At 62.6% G+C, this 17,193-nt stretch overlaps 1 protein-coding gene and 1 long non-coding RNA gene across 2 annotated transcripts in view; one reads left to right on the top strand and one right to left on the bottom strand.

The window, feature by feature from the left end:
• Positions 1–10,454, top strand: part of SLC9A3 (solute carrier family 9 member A3) — a 49,907-nt gene extending 39,453 nt beyond the window's left edge. The window contains exons 5-16 of the mRNA XM_064375828.1: positions 334–511; positions 1,089–1,309; positions 1,806–2,008; positions 2,380–2,469; positions 2,664–2,734; positions 4,486–4,615; positions 6,998–7,110; positions 7,693–7,822; positions 7,970–8,146; positions 8,257–8,329; positions 8,677–8,784; positions 10,201–10,454. Coding sequence (XP_064231898.1) covers positions 334–511; positions 1,089–1,309; positions 1,806–2,008; positions 2,380–2,469; positions 2,664–2,734; positions 4,486–4,615; positions 6,998–7,110; positions 7,693–7,822; positions 7,970–8,146; positions 8,257–8,329; positions 8,677–8,784; positions 10,201–10,454 — 1,748 coding nt within the window. The remainder of the gene's footprint in view (positions 1–333; positions 512–1,088; positions 1,310–1,805; positions 2,009–2,379; positions 2,470–2,663; positions 2,735–4,485; positions 4,616–6,997; positions 7,111–7,692; positions 7,823–7,969; positions 8,147–8,256; positions 8,330–8,676; positions 8,785–10,200) is intronic.
• LOC135274851 (uncharacterized) lies at positions 3,365–5,125 on the bottom strand. Its single transcript, XR_010342560.1, has 2 exons — positions 4,736–5,125; positions 3,365–4,585 (listed from the first exon to the last, which is right to left on the bottom strand). It is a non-coding gene; the product is annotated as an uncharacterized LOC135274851 (long non-coding RNA).
• Positions 10,455–17,193: the final 6,739 nt, after the last annotated feature.

Raw genomic sequence — 17,193 nt, 5'->3', positions numbered from 1 at the left:
AAAGCTGCTGCACTGAGCCCTTCTGTCCACATCCCCTTCCAGAGCGATTCACACACGAGTTGACGAGGGCCTGGGGCTCCTGGGCATCTCCCAGAGCAGGGACAAGGGCAGCCAGGTCTCCCCAAGAGAGACGGCCGGACAGGGCCTGGGCCAGGCTCCTGGGGGCTCGGGAAGGTCCTCTCCCCTTGCTGAACCAAGGCTGGTGCTGAGACCAGCCCCCCCGCCCCCGCCAAGAGAGCGAGGAATCCACCCCTTGTTTCCTGGGCTCCCGGCACCTCCTCGGGGGTCGCCACCCGGAAGGCAGCACGGACACAAAGGGGGTCCTCTCCCCAGTGTCCTTCTTCGTGGTGAGCCTGGGCGGCACGCTGGTGGGGGTGGTCTTCGCCTTCCTGCTGTCGCTGGTGACGCGCTTCACCAAGCACGTGCGTATCATCGAGCCCGGCTTCGTGTTCGTGATGTCCTACCTGTCCTACCTGACGTCCGAGATGCTGTCGCTGTCGGCCATCCTGGCGTGAGTCCCGCCCGCACGCCGAGCTTCTCCACGCCCTCCCGGGGCCCACCTCACAGGGACGGTGCTAGCTGGGTGGCCACCGGGCTGCGTGTGGCGGGACCCCTGGGCTCTGCGTCACCCACAAGTTCCCTGTGAGCCCCGCAAGGGGCCATGGAGGGCCTGCCCTGCCCGCTGCCCCGTCGTCTGCCTCGCTCTGCTGCTGCTCCCAGGCTGGTGGGAATTCAGTGTGGGGCTAAGAATTTTATCATAAGGAGTTTGTGTTTTCACTGAGTTGTCTGTGAGCCGGGAGCAGCGTCTGTGAGACGGCTGAGGGGCAAGGGGCTCCGGAACCCTTTGTTGCCATCCCTGCTGGTGGCAGCCCTGGTGCCCCGTACCCACCCGAAGGTGACGGCCGCCTGTGACCCTGCAGGGCCGTGGGCAGGAACCCTGGCGGCCCAGCCTGGCTCGGGAGGGAGAGGCCCCGTAACCGCACAACTGTGACTCTGTGCCTGCAGGTGCCAGGCCGTGGGGGGTGGGTGACGTGGGGGCCTCGGGCGCTGGGCCACGTGTCCGAGTCCTGAGGCGCGTCTGTCCATAGGATCACCTTCTGCGGCATCTGCTGTCAGAAGTACGTGAAGGCCAACATCTCGGAGCAGTCGGCCACCACCGTGCGCTACACCATGAAGATGCTGGCCAGCGGCGCCGAGACCATCATCTTCATGTTCCTGGGCATCTCGGCCGTGAACCCGTTCATCTGGACCTGGAACACGGCCTTTGTGCTCCTGACACTGGTCTTCATCTCCGTGTACCGAGCCATCGGTGAGGCGGGGCTGGGCTGTGGGTGTGAGGCTGCGATGGGCCGGCCCCATCCCCGGGAAGGTGCAGGCTTTCTACTGGGCCCGTGGAGATGGAGGCACAGCCCCGTGCGAGGCAGAGGAGGGGACCTAAGGGAGGGGACCCGATGGTGGCAGCCTTGGGGCTGGGGTAGAAGGCTCTGGAACCCCAAGGAAGCTTACTCGTTTTCCCGCTGACTCACCCAGGACATGCCTAGGACAGGGTCAGTGGGATGGGAGATGGACCGGGAGACAAGAAAACCCCGCCCCCACCCAGCCCCGTCCCCCGGCACCTGCATGTGTGATGCACAGAGCACGTGGGGAGACGCCAGGCCACGTGTGGCTCCGTGGACAGTGACGTGGGACGTGGCGTGGGGACGCCGTATCCAGGTGTCGCTGTTCTCTGTCAGCACGTGCTTGCCCACCAAGGCCCCGCGGGGCAGGCGGGCGGTTGGGGAGCTGAGTGCCCACCCCGTCCACAGGTGTGGTCCTGCAGACGTGGCTCCTGAACCGCTACCGCATGGTGCAGCTGGAGCCCATCGACCAGGTGGTCCTGTCCTACGGGGGCCTGCGTGGGGCCGTGGCCTTTGCCCTGGTGGTGCTTCTGGACGGAGAGAAGGTCAAGGAGAAGAACCTGTTCGTCAGCACCACCATCGTAGTCGTCTTCTTCACCGTCATCTTCCAGGTGAGGCCGGCCCCGCCCGCCCTGGGGTCTCTGCCCCACCCGCGAGGGGCCGATGAGTGCTTCCGGGCTCCAGATCCTAATTGGGTTTGATAATTTTAGTAACTGGGAGCTGTTTGGGAGGTTTTCACGTGGCCCCACTGGGGAGGAAGCATAAGTGTCCTAAAAACGTTCTTCCCGAGCCTTCGCTGGTGGATGAGGCCGGTGCCGCCTCCTCCTCCTCCGCAGAGCAGGGCTGCGGGTGGCCGGGCGCCAGGAGAGCGGGGAGGGCATCCGCGGGCCCCGGGGCAGGCAGCTCTGTGCGGTGCGCGCTGCGGGGCCAGCGGGAAGTGGGGGGCTGCCTGGCACCAGGGTCACGAGACCCGGTCCTCCAGGGCCTGACCATCAAGCCCCTGGTGCAGTGGCTGAAGGTGAAGAGGAGTGAGCACCGTGAACCCCGGCTCAACGAGAAGCTGCACGGCCGCGTACGTCCAGGGCTGGGGGGGAGGGGGTGCTGAGTGTTCCTCGGGGCTGGGGGGCGGTGAGGGGGCGCCGAGTGTTCCTCGGGGCTAGGCCGGGAGGGGAGCGGAGGCTTCGTCTGGGCCTGGGAGGGGAGAGGAATGTCACATGTTCCCCCGTTGGCTGCCGCGAGATGTTCACGTGCTTCTTCCCTTGAAAGGCTTTCGACCACATCCTCTCAGCCATCGAGGACATATCTGGACAGATCGGGCACAATTATCTCAGAGACAAGTAAGTGCCTGAGGCTGCCCCAGCTGTGCCACACGGCACAGCCCAGCTTCCAGAAACATCCTCCGCTCCAAAGAGCCGGAAGCCACGTGCGTAACTGTCTGTGTCCAGGCAGGCTCCCGTGCCCCAGGAGGCCAGGTGCCAGGTATGCCCCAGACACACAGGTGCTGCCGAAAAGGGAGCTGCATGCCCTTTGCTCCTGGGAATAGAGACACCCTCCCATGTGGGCCAGTTAATTCCAAATTGTTACGTAGGAATTGAAAACAGGGAAAATAGATCATTTCCTCCATGTCATAAACAGGGTGTGTTCATATCAGTCAACCTTTAAAATGATTTTGTCTAGTGGGGCTCACACCTGTAGTCCCAGTACTTTGGGAGGCCCAGGCAGGCAGATCACTTCAGGTCAGGAGTTTGAGACCAGCCTGGCCAACATAGTGGAACCCTGTCTCTACTAAAATTACAAAAATTAGCCAGGGGTGGTGGTAGCTGCCAGTAATCCCAGCTACTCAGGAGGCTGAGGCATGAGAGTCGCTTGAACCCAGGAGGTGGAGGCTGTGGTGAGCCGAGATCATGCCTTTGCATTCCAGCCTGGGTGACAGAGAGAGACTCTGTCTCCAAAAAAGATTTTGTCCATTAAGCTGAAATCACCTATGTTTTATTATAAAATACATGACATTTAAAATCATAATAAACCCAACACGCAGCACCATTTGCCCTTGGTTCCTGTTTTCCAAACGATCTGTGTTCGGTGGGGGTGGAAGCATCCAGATGGTGTGGCCACGTGGCTTCATAAAGCACACCTGTGGTTCTCCGTGGCCACAGCGACTCTGCTCCAGGTACCCAGTCCCCAACTGCCTGGCCTCCCAGGGGCCGTCCGGGGGTCTCGGAAGGCACGGCCTCCGTAAGCTTTGACTTCTTGACGGGGTGAGACTCGACCTGCATTGAGCAGCCACCACGGCTGCCGTGGGGCCTGCCCAGGTGTGAGCACAGCAGCTCGCCAGGGCCCACCTCTGCCCCGGGGGCCAGGTCTGGCAGCTGCACCCATGTCTAGGAGTGACAGGCTTCACCTGTTTGTGCCCCAGAGTTTCCTCTAAGTCCAGCCGGGCCACTGTCCCTTCTACCTTGGAAAACCAGTGAATACTGTTAGACTAAAACACCTCACTCTGATCAGCTTGGCTCTGGCAAGTTGAAAAGCTCAGGGCGTCTGCCCACCCCTGCCTTTCCTCTTGTCCAACTGAAATGTTCCCCCATGTGGCTGGAGCCCCCTTGCCCAACCAGGCCTGATGCCCACCCTGTCCTGAGCCCCCCTCTGGAGGCGGCGGTTGCTGGAGAGTGGAATGCAGTTTCCTGTGCATTCTAATGGCCTCCATCAAACAGGACCGGCAGAACAGCAGCGGAGCAGCCTGGGTGCCTGGCGGGGCTGCTCTCCTTTTAAATGCGCCTGCAGGGTCCTTACACCAAATAAAATTCAGAGAAGAGAAGGGCCATCTGGCAGGCTCCAAGTCACCTGTGGCCTGAGGCTCACGCTGTGAGGCCTGTCCCTGCAGGTTCCAGGGCGCCTGTGGCCTGAGGCTCACACTGTGAGGCCTGTCCCGGCAGAGTCCAGGGCTCCTGTGGCCTGAGGCTCACACTATGGGGTCTGTCCCGGCAGGTTCCAGGGCCTCTGTGGCCTGAGGCTCATGCTGTGAGGCCTGTCTGGCAGAGTCCAGGGCTCCTGTGGCCTGAGGCTCACACTATGGGGTCTGTCCCTGCAGGTGGTCCCACTTCGACAGGAAGTTCCTCAGCCGGGTCCTCATGAGACGGTCGGCCCAGAAGTCTCGAGACCGGATCCTGAATGTCTTCCACGAGCTGAACCTGAAGGACGCCATCAGCTACGTGGCTGAGGTCACAGAGCCACCCGCTCCCTCTGTCGGGTGGGGGCTGAAGCAGGCTCAGACACTGGCTGTGGGAACCACAGGGGCAGTGAGGAGCGGCCCCTGCACCTGATCCCAAGGCCGGGCCCACCTCAAAAGTTCACGGGAGGATCCTGGGCCTTCTGATGCCCTGGAAATCCCAGCTGGCTCTCACAAGGGATAAACCACATCACAGGGCCCTGTTGACGGTGGTGCTGGTGGGCTGAGAGCTGAGGCCAGGTCCTCGAACCCTGAGCTTTTGCACTTTCCCCGGAGATGGAAGCGGACAGGAAGCAGGCAGGCTGTTACAGGACCTGGCTCCAACATTCCCGGGCACACCCAAGCACGCACACACATGCACACACCCATGCACGCACACACATGCACACACACAGATGCTTACATGCACGCACACACGCAAACATGCCCACACCCAAACATACGCATGCACGCATGCACGCGCCCACAGGCCCACATGTACGCACGTGCCCACACACGCACATGCCCAAATGCACATACGTGCCCACAGTCCCTGCTGGCCGCAGCAGGGTTGTCTCCCGCCATGGGCAGGCTGTGGCTCTGAGGCTGCCCCAGCATCTCCTGGTCCACAGAGGGGGGCAGGCCTCTTGGCATCTGCAGCGCCCCTGCCTGCTCCAGGAGACAGGGCCCCAGGCACCCCACCCAGCCCCACGACCACTGGTCACTGGCTCCTGCTCCTGCCCAGAATGGCCTCAGCCTCCTGGGCCTGCCCTGACCTCCCCAGAGGGGCTCTGGCTGCAGGAGCTGTGCGGAGCAGGGCCTGGAGGCACAGCTGCAGGGATTCTGCTCCCTTTAGGTCCTGCTCCTCCTGAGGGACAGAGCCCTCCCTATGGAGCTTTGGTGTTCTTGTCCAGCAGCCAGTTGGGGCCGGTGCTCTCGCCAGAGGGAACGGGCTGTCTTAGCAAAACCTAACACAGAGGGCCAGTGGGGGCCTGGAAATACCGTTCATTCAGACAGAATGATTCTGCTTCCACTGGGATGCATTCACCCCAGACGTACCACCCATGGCCAGGGCCACACGGAGTGGCAAGGCGGCTCCTGGCAGAGGGCAGCCTGGGTCAGTGCAGATCAGGAAGGAGGGCCCCTGGACCAGGCTCCATACAATACCCCAAACCACAGGCCCAGCAAGCAAGAGCAAGTTGAGATACCCTGGCTTGGGGGCCCGGAGCCTGGCTGGAGGGTGGGAAGGGGCAGTGGGCTCCCCTCACCCCCACATGGGTGACAAGGTCAGCAGGCAGGGCCTCGAGCCTCTTCCCCAACCCCACCAGCCACCGTCCTTGACCTTGGGCTCAGCTGCGTGTGGGGAGCCTGTGGGCCCCTCCCGGTCACTCAGTGGCTGGAGTCTCCCCACCTGGGGTGGTGTGGCCAGAGCGCCACCTGCCCAATGTCCCTCCTGGCTCCCACACAGGGCAGCCGCTTTCTCTCCCAGCGCCCGCCACCCTGCAGCCCTCCCCCGTGTCTGCCCAGAGCTGCAGTTAGACCCTGGCTACCCCACTCTTACGTCTGTCTTCACGGAGTCAGTGGGAGAGGGACGAAGGTACAGAAGCAAAAGCCTAGACAGAGGATCCTCAGAACCAACAACCCTCACAGGCCCCAGGGTGGGCACCATGTCTGCAGTGGGAGTAGAGGCACCTCCCGCCCCTGGAGGCTTTTCTGGGAGGGTTCTGCCGCTGCAAGGCAGCACGGGTGCCCACCTGGCGAGGATGGAGCACAGCGAGCTGACACTCCCCACACCCTGGCCTCTGCAGGCCCTGGGGCCCCTGATTCCAGGCGTAAACCCAGCCTGCCCTATGCTCCCCCACAGCCTCACACTCGGGCAGGCGGGCGGGGTCTGAGGACGCTCAGCTGTGCAGCTTCTGTGCCCCATTGGGCTCTGCTCCGTTCCCTTGACCTGATTCTGTTCCGGACGTGGCGCCGATGGGGTCCCTTTCTGGGGGAAATGGGGGCAGGTGTTTCAGGGCCTCCGGCAGGGACAGGAGCTCCTCTCTGACTCAGCAGTATAGACAGTGTCCCCAGACACACCCCAGGCCCCAGACAGCCTCACCGCTTCACACACAGACCGCTGTGTCCTCACGCACTGTTACTTCTGCCCAGCTCAGGCAGAAGCCTGGCTATGCCTCAGATGGACACGGACGGGGGCTCGAAATCTGAGCTCCTGGTCTCGGTGTCTCCACCCGCCACAGCTGTGAGGGGTGAACCCAGGCTCCGTCTTCAAGATCTTCCCTGGGCCCCGAGCTCCCAGCGCTTCCCACCAGGGCACACATCAGCAGCAGCTGCCCCAGGTCCGGGGCCTAGGGCTGCTCAAGCCGCTGACGGGGCTGCCTCCTGATCACAGGGAGAGCGCCGGGGGTCCCTGGCTTTCATCCGCTCCCCCAGCACCGACAACATGGTCAACGTGGACTTCGCGCCGCGATCATCCACCGTGGAGGCCTCTGTCTCCTACCTCCTGTACGTGGCCACGCTCACACAGCTTCCCCGGGGGAAGAACGAAGCCCCGGGAGCTGAGAGTCACAGAGGGGCTGGGCAGGTCCTGGTCTGGGGGTGGCGGGGTGGGAGGGAAAGGGAGGGGTGCAGAAGGCGGGGCCTAGGGTCCTCTCCGGCAAGCACTCCCCTCCCGTGTTAGGCGTTGGCCGGACTCCCTCAGTGCGGGATGCAAGATGAAAGTGGGAGGCACACAGGATTGGGGGCCGAGCCTGACGTGTTTGCCCCCAGTCAGGAGCAGGCTGCCCTGGTCCCCGTGCCACCCCTACTGCCCCTCTAGCCCTGCGCTCCACAGCTCATGGCCAGTTGTCACGGGAGGTCCACTCTGCCAGGTGTGCAGACGCCAGGGTCCCCAGATCTCATACCCAGGGCTTCGGAGGGGGGCCAGTGAGGGGCTCCACTTCAGATGGGAGTCCCGGAAGGCCTCGTGAGGACTTGGCCTGAGCCCCGAGGAGAGAAGGGGCTGGCCGGGTGGCTTCCATAAGGCGAGGGGCACGCAGGAAACCCCGCCCCGAGGCAGCCATGTGGCTCAGCGCTGTCCCCGCACAGGAGGGAGAACGTCAGTGCCGTCTGCCTGGACATGCAGTCTCTGGAACAGCGGCGACGGAGCATCCGGGACACGGAGGACATGGTCACACACCACACGCTGCAGCAGTACCTGTATAAGCCGCGGCAGGAGGTGGGTGCCGCAGGCTGGGGGCCGGGGAGCCTACAGGGCGGTCCTCTCCCGGGACCGTGGGGATCCGTGCTCAGCCCCCGCAGCAGGGGGGCAGGAGTGCCCAGCGCGCGCTCGGGACTGCTGTGACCTCCGTGCCCGACCTTGCAGTACAAGCATCTGTACAGCCGGCACGAGCTCACGCCCACGGAGGACGAGAAGCAGGACCGGGAAATCTTCCACAGGACCATGCGCAAGCGCCTGGAGTCCTTCAAGTCGGCCAAGCTGGGGCTCAACCAGAACAAGAAGGCGGCCAAGATGTACAAGCGGGAGCGTGCCCAGAAGCGGGTGAGGGTGGGCCACCGGGAGACGTGGGGGGCCGGGGCCTGAGCGGGAGCGGGGTCAGGGCCAGTGTGGCCGTGTTGGGGTCTGTTAGCAGCTTCACGTTCACTCCGCAGAGAAACAGCAGCATCCCCAACGGGAAACTGCCCACGGAGATCCCCGTGCAGAATTTCACCATCAAGGAGAAAGGTGTGCTAACGGCCCCACCTCCAAGGCCCCGCCCTCCCCTCTCGGGACCCTCCCAGCTGCTGCCCCTCCAGCCACCCAGGCAGGGGACGCACAGTCAGACCCACCCAGGATGGGGCTTCAGCGGCACTGCCCTACAAGCGGGGTCCCTCCTCACCCTCCGCTGGCCCTGTGGTCCAGCCTTCCTCTCTGGGTCCTCCCCCAGCCCTGCCATCCAGGCTTCCGCTCTGTGGGTCCCAACCCCCTGCACCGAAGTGCACAGAACTGATGGACACTGCTGACCAGTGTGTGAGGATGGCCCCCCAGTGACCCCAGTCCTCACCCCAGCCTGTCTCCCTCATGCCCCCCAGACTTGGAACTTTCAGACACTGAGGAGCCCCCCAACTATGATGAGATGAGCGGGGGGATCGAGTTCCTGGCCGGTGTCACCAAGGACACAGCATCCGACTCTCCTGCAGGTGGGGACAGGGTGGGGACGTCGTGGCCAAGGGACGGGTGGCCCCTGCTGCCCCAGAAGGGAGCTCTGTCATTGGACCAGGGACACTGGGGCCTGGCGGGGAGCGCTCCTGTGAGTTCTTGAGGGCCCTGCCTGGCACTCACTGAGTGCCCCCTCAACCAACTCGGACAATGCTGTCCCCGGAGTGGGCTGGGTGAGGAGCAGGCTGGGTGTGTCTTGAGGGAAGGGAGGTGTTACCCATGCTGCCTTTGGTGTGTGGGGTCATGGATGTGGGGGAAGGCCCTGCAACCTGAAAGGCACGTGACCCTAAGCTCCCGAGTGACCCTAACCTCCTGGGTGAGCCTGACCTTCCCACTGACCCTGACCTTCCAGGTGACCCTAATCTTCCAGATGGTCCTGACCTTCCTGCTGACCCTAGCCTTTCCACTGACCCTGACCTTTTAGGTGACCCTGATCTTCCTGCTGACCCTAACCTTCTGGGTGACCCAGACTTTCCTGATGACCCTAACTTCCCAGGTGACCCTAACCTTTCCACTGACCCTGACCTTCCAGGTGACCCTAATCTTCCAGATGGTCCTGACCTTCCCGCTGACCCTAACCTTTCCACTGACCCTGACCTTCCGGGTGACCCTGATCTTACCGCCGACCCTAACCTTCCTGGTGACCCAGACTTTCCTGATGATCCTAACCTCCCAGGTGACCCTAATCTTTCCACTGACCCTAACCTTCCAGGTGATCCTGACCTTCCCACTGACTCTTAGCTTCCTGCTGACTCTAACCTTCTGGGTGATCCTAACCTCCTGGGTGACCCTAACCTCCTGGGTGAGCCTGACCTTCCGACTGACCCTGACCTTCCAAGTGACCCTAATGTTCCGGATGGTCCTGACCTTCCCGTTGACCCTAACCTTTCCACTGACCCTGACCTTCCGAGTGACCCTGACCTTTTAGGTGACCCTGATCTTCCCGCTGACCCTAACCTTCCAGGTGACCCAGACTTTCCTGATGATCCTAACCTCCCAGGTGACCCTAACCTTCCAGGCGATCCTGACCTTCCCACTGACCCTTACCTTCCCGCTGACCCTAACCTCCCAGGTGACCCTGACCTTCCGGGTGACCCTGACCTTCCCGCTGACCCTGGCCTTCCGGGTGACCCTGACCTTCCTGCTGACCCTGACCTTCCGGGTGACCGTAACCTTCCGGGTGACCCTGACCTTCCCGCTGACCCTGACCTTCCCGCTGACCCTGGCCTTCCGGGTGACCCTGACCTTCCTGCTGACCCTGACCTTCCGGGTGACCGTAACCTTCCGGGTGACCCTGACCTTCCAGATGACCCTAACCTTCCAGGGCACCCGCCCCGGCGAGGCCTCCCCTGCTGCGGGGTTCCAGGGGGCTGACCGGCCGCTGCTCTCTTCCCTAGGAATTGACAACCCTGTGTTTTCTCCGGACGAGGCCCTGGACCGCAGCCTCCTGGCCAGGGTGCCGCCCTGGCTGTCTCCCGGGGAGACGGTGGTGCCCTCGCAGAGGGCCCGCACGCAGATCCCCCTCTCTCCCGGCACATTCCGCCGCCTGACGCCCTTCCGCCTCAGCAGCAAGTCGGTGGACTCCTTCCTGCAGGCCGACGGCCCCGAGGAGCGGCCCCCCGCCGCCACGCCCGAGTCCACACACATGTAACGCTCCCGGGCCACGCGCTAACGCCTCTCTCCGCAGCTCCTGTCCCGCAGGTCTCGACTTTCTCTCCTCCTCCCGGGACCTGAACCTGGCACTTGTCTCTCTCTCCCGCAGCGCCTCTTCCTCCTCTAGGCCCCGCCGGCCGCACCCGCCGGGAGCCCGGACCGAGACGCCCGCCCTCTGCTGCTCCTGCGGAGCCGAGGCCCGGGGCTGCCCGAGGCTTCCTTCCTTTAGGCGGCTCCGAGGGCCCGGCCGCGAGCCCAACGCCCGCGCTCCCCGGGAGCGGGCAGCAGGCCCGGGCGGGGCCCAGACAGGAGCCGGGGAGCTGCCCGCGCCCCGCGCCCCTCACCCGGGGACACGAGGGCCCGCCCCGCAGCTCAGGGCCGGGAGAGCGAGGGGCGGCCTCGGTTTAAGACGGAGGCAGCAGGCGTCCCACTTGGGGACCTTCGCCTCCCGCGCCGGGACCCCCGACGGCGGGACGTGACTGGGCCGGGCCGGGGCTTCGCTGCTTCCGCTTCCGCCTCTGCCCCGCGAACCCGGGTCCTCGGGGGAGTCCCCGGCGGGCGCCGAGTCTGGGGCGCGCGGCGGGAGGGTAGGGGGAGCCGCCGGGCTCGGGGAGAGCCGAGCCCCCGGGACCGCCCCTCCCGCCCCAGCGCCCCGGCTCCGCGCGCCGCTCACGCCCCGCTCTCCCGCAGGTGACACTGGCTCCGACACGCCGCTGACCGGACGCTCGTCCCCGCGCCACGGGCCGCCCGCCGCCGCCGCCGCCCCTGAGAAACCCGCGATCCCGGCGCGGCTGCAGCGACCGCGCGCCCCGAGCCCCGCCCCGCCCGCGCCTGCGCAAAACCCCGAGAGCGCCGCGCCCGCGCCCGCGGAGCCGCCCGAGAGCGAGCCGGGGGCGGGGCCTGCACCGGGGGCGGGGCACGGGGCGGGGCCGGAGCGCCGGGGGCTGCCGAGTGCGCACGCGCGGTCGGCGGCGGCGCGCCGCGTTCACAGCCGGCGCTCGTTCCAGCGGCCTCGCGCGCGCCGCCGCCCCGCGCTGCTGAAGCTGGCCTCGCTGCCGCCCTCGTGCCACGCGCCGCCTCACGCGCTGGAGCAGGAGGAGACGCCGCTGTGACGCCGCAGGCTCCCGCCAGAGCTGGCCGCTCGCGCCCGACCCCACCGTGGCCCCGAAACCGTGGCTCGCCCAGAACGGGTTTGCAGGCGGGAAACCAGCCCTGGTAGCTCCGGGCCCCTCCCTGCCCCGCGCCTCTCCCCGGGACCGACCCAGGGACCTCCCCAGCGCCGTTTCCAGGCCCTCGCGGGGTCTTTGAGCTGCAGGTAAAGTGGCGGAATGTCTTAGACTCCTGCAGCCAGCACCTGCTCCGTTTCCCTCCCGGGTTCCGTCCTGCCCGCGCCGGGTCTCAGGGTGGCGGCCCTGGGCACCGCCGGTCCCCACAGACGAGGTCTCCGGCCCGGTCTGTCGCCCCTGGCGCGGAGGTCGCCCGGGTGCCCCGGCTGGGTGAGAGGTGGCCTGGCGGGCGGCGCTGGCCGAGAATCACGGCCGGTCCCTCAGTGGCTGCCCTGGCTCCGTTAACACAGCAGGGGGCGCCAAGAGGGTATGGAGGTGCCCGGGGCACCCCCCAGGCTCAGGCCCTCCAAGGAAGACCTGCGGAGCCCCCTGGGCCTGTCCTGGACCCTTCCCACCCGCTCCGGCGTCCCTGGGCCGGTCCTGGTTCTCCGCAGGGAGACCAGCTTCCAGCCTCAGTTCTGGGACGCGGAGTCCAGAGACTGGGCGGAGGTCGCGGTGCTGAGCCGGGAGGGGGCTCCGAGCCCACCCATCCCTCAGGCGGCAAGTCCCACAGGGTCCAACCTGCCTGAAAACCTGCCTGCACTTGGCTTTGATGCGGGCAGTGGAGGTGGGACATTCCTAGGGAGGGGCTCTTCCAAAGGCAGACTCGCAGCTCCTTGCTCATCACGGTGAGTGCTGACAGTCACCAGTAAGGAGGCGTTCTTAGAGTTGTGCATTGCTTGACTATGGCACACTGGTGGGAAGAGTCCACCATTCCCACTGGTAACTTCGTACTGCTGTGGAAAAGGGAAGTGTCATCCACACAGAAGCCTCCGTGACCCCTGCTTCGGAGAAGCCCTCATCTCACTGCAGCCACTCATGTGAACCAGTGGCTCAGCCATCCAGATCAAGCGCAGTGACTTGGTGTTCGGTGGTCGTTCTCCACACTCTGCAGCCATTTCAATCAACTCTGAGCACAAAATCCAGCCATTCTCTATGCAGCAAGGCTGCCCAGTCAGTGACCCTGCTGGACAAAGCTGAGGCCAGCCTGGGTCCCTGCTGCAGCTACCATCTTGATGTTCACCAGAGCAGCCTGGGGCCTGGCACGAGTGGGTGTTCTGAGAGGCCCCCAGTTTGTCCCGTCTGCACCGCCGAGAGGTCTCCAGGTGGCCAGAGGAGCAAAGCTACCTTCCAAGTGCCTATCCTAGCCTGGGAGAACAGAGCAGGAGCGTCGTGCGGCCCACAGCACAGCGTGCGGTGACTCCGGGCACGGAACAACTCCCCTGGACCCTTGCTTGGGCCTGCGTTTGACTCTGGGCTGCAGAGTCAGAAGCTGAGTCCAGGTAACTAACTGCTCGGCCACTCCTGGTCGCTCCTCCCTGGACACCAAAGTCAGCAAAGACAACGCGGTCATCACCGCCAGCTTACCGTGTGGTGAACACAACACTTACCAACACCTCTTTGAGGTCAGTCTTCAGCACCGGGGTGGGCAGGCAGGTTTTCTGTGTTTATGAGAACCGCACAGGCTTAAGCACAAACGTAGAACCAGAGTTCCAGGTGAGGAAACCTCGCTCACAGAAGCTCAGACCACACCCCACCAGGTAACGTGGCGCGCCCGTGCTGTGGGTGCGAGGAACGAGGGCTAGGGACGCGTCATGAGCGGGAATCCCCGTGTTCCTGTCACTACTGTGAAACAGAAGGTGAACAGTCTTATGAATGTATTTCCTTAGGAAAACCGTTGTAAAAACTTTTATTAGGAAGGATGTGTATTTATTTAATACTGAACTTTGGCCTCCTCTGTGATAAAGTCAACAAATTTAGGAAATCATTATTTCTCACTTCTGTATTTTCTCAAAAATAATTTTGTTACAGAGTTGAATATACTGTGTACTACTGATCATCTATTGTGAAAGCAAAGAATTTCATCAAAACATTTCAAATTACAAGTGTGAAAATTGTGTATAATTTTGCAATTGTAATATTAATTGAACTTTGTGTAATTCTAATCACAAAATGACGTGCCTTAAATGCCCTCCAGGTGTGGGATGGCAGCGTCCGGAGAGGGAGGGCCCATCACCAAACCCTGAACCATTGCTAGACCACTTCTATTAAAAACATTTCAAGGCATTTTGCGTGCAAACTTCGTTTATAAATGAGAAATCATCTACCTACGAGAACATAAGGAGCAGTCTCCTGTAGGCGGATATCACTTTGCCAAAAATTAACACTGAGACAGGCGTGTGTGGGTGCATCTGTGTGTGTGTGGGTGGGTGCATCTGTGTGTGTGTGCATCTGTGTGTGCTTGTGTGTGTGTGGGTGCATCTATGTGTGTCCATCTGTGTGTGTGCGTGTGTGGGTGCATCTGTGTGCATGTATGTGTGTGTGCCTCTGTGTGTGTGCGCCTGTGTGTGTGCACGCGCGGTTGCTGCCCTTCCTAGCGGCTCTGGGAGGACTCCTGGAGCTGAGCACGGGCCTCTCCGGTGCAGACTGATGGGGTCAGAGCCCCCTGGGGAGGGTGGGAGGGAGCAGCTAAGGCAGAGGCTGGGACTGGGACACAGTGCTCACCCAGGCCGGAGCAGAATGAGGTGCCTGAGACACTACAGCAGCCTAGAGCAGGTGGGCCTGGGGCTGGAGAGAGGTGGGCTGAGGCTACAGCCTGGATGGCTTGGCCCTTCTGGGGGGTGGGGGCAGCCAGCAGCCCTCAAGGGGGAGCGTGCTGCCTGTCAGCTTCCTCTGGACAAAAAGGAACCCTATGTGCCTGGGCCCCATGTTTTAGGGGGTGATCTTACAGCAGCTGAGACTGCAGTCAGCAGACGTGGGGGGCTGGGTCCGTGAACAGCAGCAGATCCTCATCGTTAAAGAGATGTGGGAGCCCCTTACTGTCTGGTGCCCCCCACCACCACCAGTAAGAGGAGATCAAGGAACTGCCCTAACTTGAAAGACGCCCTTTCAACCAAGGGGCCATGGCCTGAAGGTCGCGTGCAGTGGAAGGGGCGACGGTCCCAGGATGCGCTGAGGGCCGCACACGGTGGAAGGGGCGAGGGTCCCGTGGATGCGCTGAGGGCCACGCGGGGTGGAAGGGGCGAGGGTCCCGTGGATGCGCTGAGGGCCACGCGGGGTGGAAGGGGCGAGGGTCCCGTGGATGCGCTGAGGGCCACGCGGGGTGGAAGGGGCGAGGGTCCCGTGGATGCGCTGAGGGCCACGCGGGGTGGAAGGGGCGAGGGTCCCGTGGATGCGCTGAGGGCCACGCGGGGTGGAAGGGGCGAGGGTCCCGTGGATGCGCTGAGGGCCACGCGGGGTGGAAGGGGTGAGGGTCCCGTGGATGCGCTGCAGCCCAGTAGCCCTACCTGTGCATCCACTTCCCCAAGGCCACTTTGCAGCCAGACGCTCCCGCAGGCAGCAGGCAGCAGGCAGCAGGCAGCAGGCTTTGGTTTCACCACTCACTGCCCTCCTGGTAGGAGGTGGCTACAGGCCTTCGCCCAGGCGTCCTGCAGTGTGTGGGGCGGAGACAGCCCTCCCCTGGTGTCAGGATGGACACCCACTGCCCAGGCACCAAACGCAGCCTCGGCCAAAGCCACCCAAGAGCCTGCCCGCACATCCTGGCTAGAGTCCTACCTCCCAAATCACGCTCATCAGTCAGTGGTCCCAGAACTCACCGTCTGGTTTCAGTCTGGCCTCCAGAGGCCGAGTAGCCAAATGCTTCATCCGCTGTCACTGCAGGTGCCCCTCAAGTGGATGTGACCAGTGACTGTGGGGCCCAGCAGTGACCCTCGTAAAGAATCAGAGCAAAACTCCAGTGACGGCCGCACGCTCAGGACCGTTCACGCTGGGCGCTCATTCCAGAAGTGACGAGAATTCCCTCAGTGGAGAAATAGACGCATTTTCATTGTTCTAAGGGGCGATCCTTAATGACTGTGAACCTGGAGTTTATTCACCCACATGCGTTTACCGAGCACTCACGGTAAGCCAGGCGTCTTCAAGGCCTGCTGCTGAGCTGGCAGCTGGATTAAGAGGCACACGGGGGACTGGGGCACGGCGTGCCCGCTGGACGGCCTGGGGAGAGCACCCGCTTCTCAGCCCTGATGCTCCTAAGAGCTGCTTCTATGTCTCAGTTACTTAACTCCCCTGAAGTTTTGATTCTTTCAAGAAAAAGTCCCACTTGTAAATTTTTCACACCTTGTGAGGATGAAATAAAAGCAAAATGTCAACTCTGCCATCTCGAAAATGTCGAGAGCAAACAAAGCATGTCCTCACACAGGCTGGAGCACCTTCACCACACGGGGCCCACGGGGACAGACGGGCCCGCGGACACCCCCACCCCTTCCAGCTGTGAGTCCCTGGGGCTGAGACGAGGATGGAGGGAACGAGCCGCTGTGTACACAGGGCAGCGCAGGAATGAAGGTTAAACGCCTCGCTCAACAGAGACAATTCTCTTCTGTAAACCGAGAGTGCACAGGACTCTGCCGTCTGAGCACCAGGACCAAGGGCTCCCTGCTCCTCCTGGAATAACACTCCTGGAATCTCGCTCCGCTGCCCACGCTGGAGTGCAGTGGTGCGATCTCGGCTCACTGCAACATCCGCCTCCCAGGTTCAAGCAATTCTCTTGCCTCAGCCTCCCAAGTAGGTGGAGTTACAGGTGTGCGCCACCACACCTGGCCAATAATTGTATTTTTAGTAGAGATGGGGTTTTGCCATGTTGGCCAGGCTGGTCTCAAACTCCTGATCTCAAATGATCCACCCACTTCAGCCTCTCAAATTGCTGGGATTACAGGTGTGAGCCACCGCACCCGGCCTCGGGTAATTCCCTTAATTAGCTTTGGATGAAATTAAAGAGTAACGTACAAAACAATGCTACCGTCGAAGGCAGACGCTGTAGAGAGTTGGATACGTTTTGGAAAAGAGAATTTAAAGGGGTCCATATCAGGAAAAGCATGATTCACAGGTCTTGAAAATGTACTCCAAGGACATATTCACTTTTATATTTGCTTTTACCAAAATGTACACTCCTGCCATCGCTCATCTACCAGGCATGGCTGACCCAGCCGGCACCACCCAGTGCCAGAGGTCTGCTCACCTGGGGGTGGGGACAGGGCTTGCTGGGCGCAGCAGGAGAGTGTCTCATCTCTCAAAGGACCCAAGGAGTGAGTCTGGGATGTCAGAAGGGGACAAGGAGGCTGAGGGAAGGCTTTTACTTCCGTAATTGACACAGTTCCTGGGCAATGCTGGATCAGTAGTCGGGAAACCTTAACTGGAAAGAGAGTGCGTGGCGCTTTCATTTCTCTGAGGAAGCAGGGAGACTTTAATTAGCTGACAGAGTTCCGAGTACTTAGAGCAGGTGGGGTGCGGTGAAGGTCCAGGGAGGAGGGAGGGCACGGAGGTACATGTCCCCTGCGCCCCCCGCACCTTTAACAACGGCAGTAAGCAAGAACCCGAGACAGGCCGTGCACCCAGGGCTTTCACAGCAGAACGAGG

Source organism: Aotus nancymaae, unplaced genomic scaffold (assembly GCF_030222135.1).
Source record: "Aotus nancymaae isolate 86718 unplaced genomic scaffold, 86718_ANA_hifiasm-v0.15.2.pri h1tg000014l, whole genome shotgun sequence".
Classification (NCBI taxonomy): Eukaryota; Metazoa; Chordata; class Mammalia; order Primates; family Aotidae; genus Aotus; species Aotus nancymaae.
The sequence above is the reverse complement of the archived record's forward strand: the minus strand, read 5'-3'. Positions and strand labels throughout refer to the sequence as shown.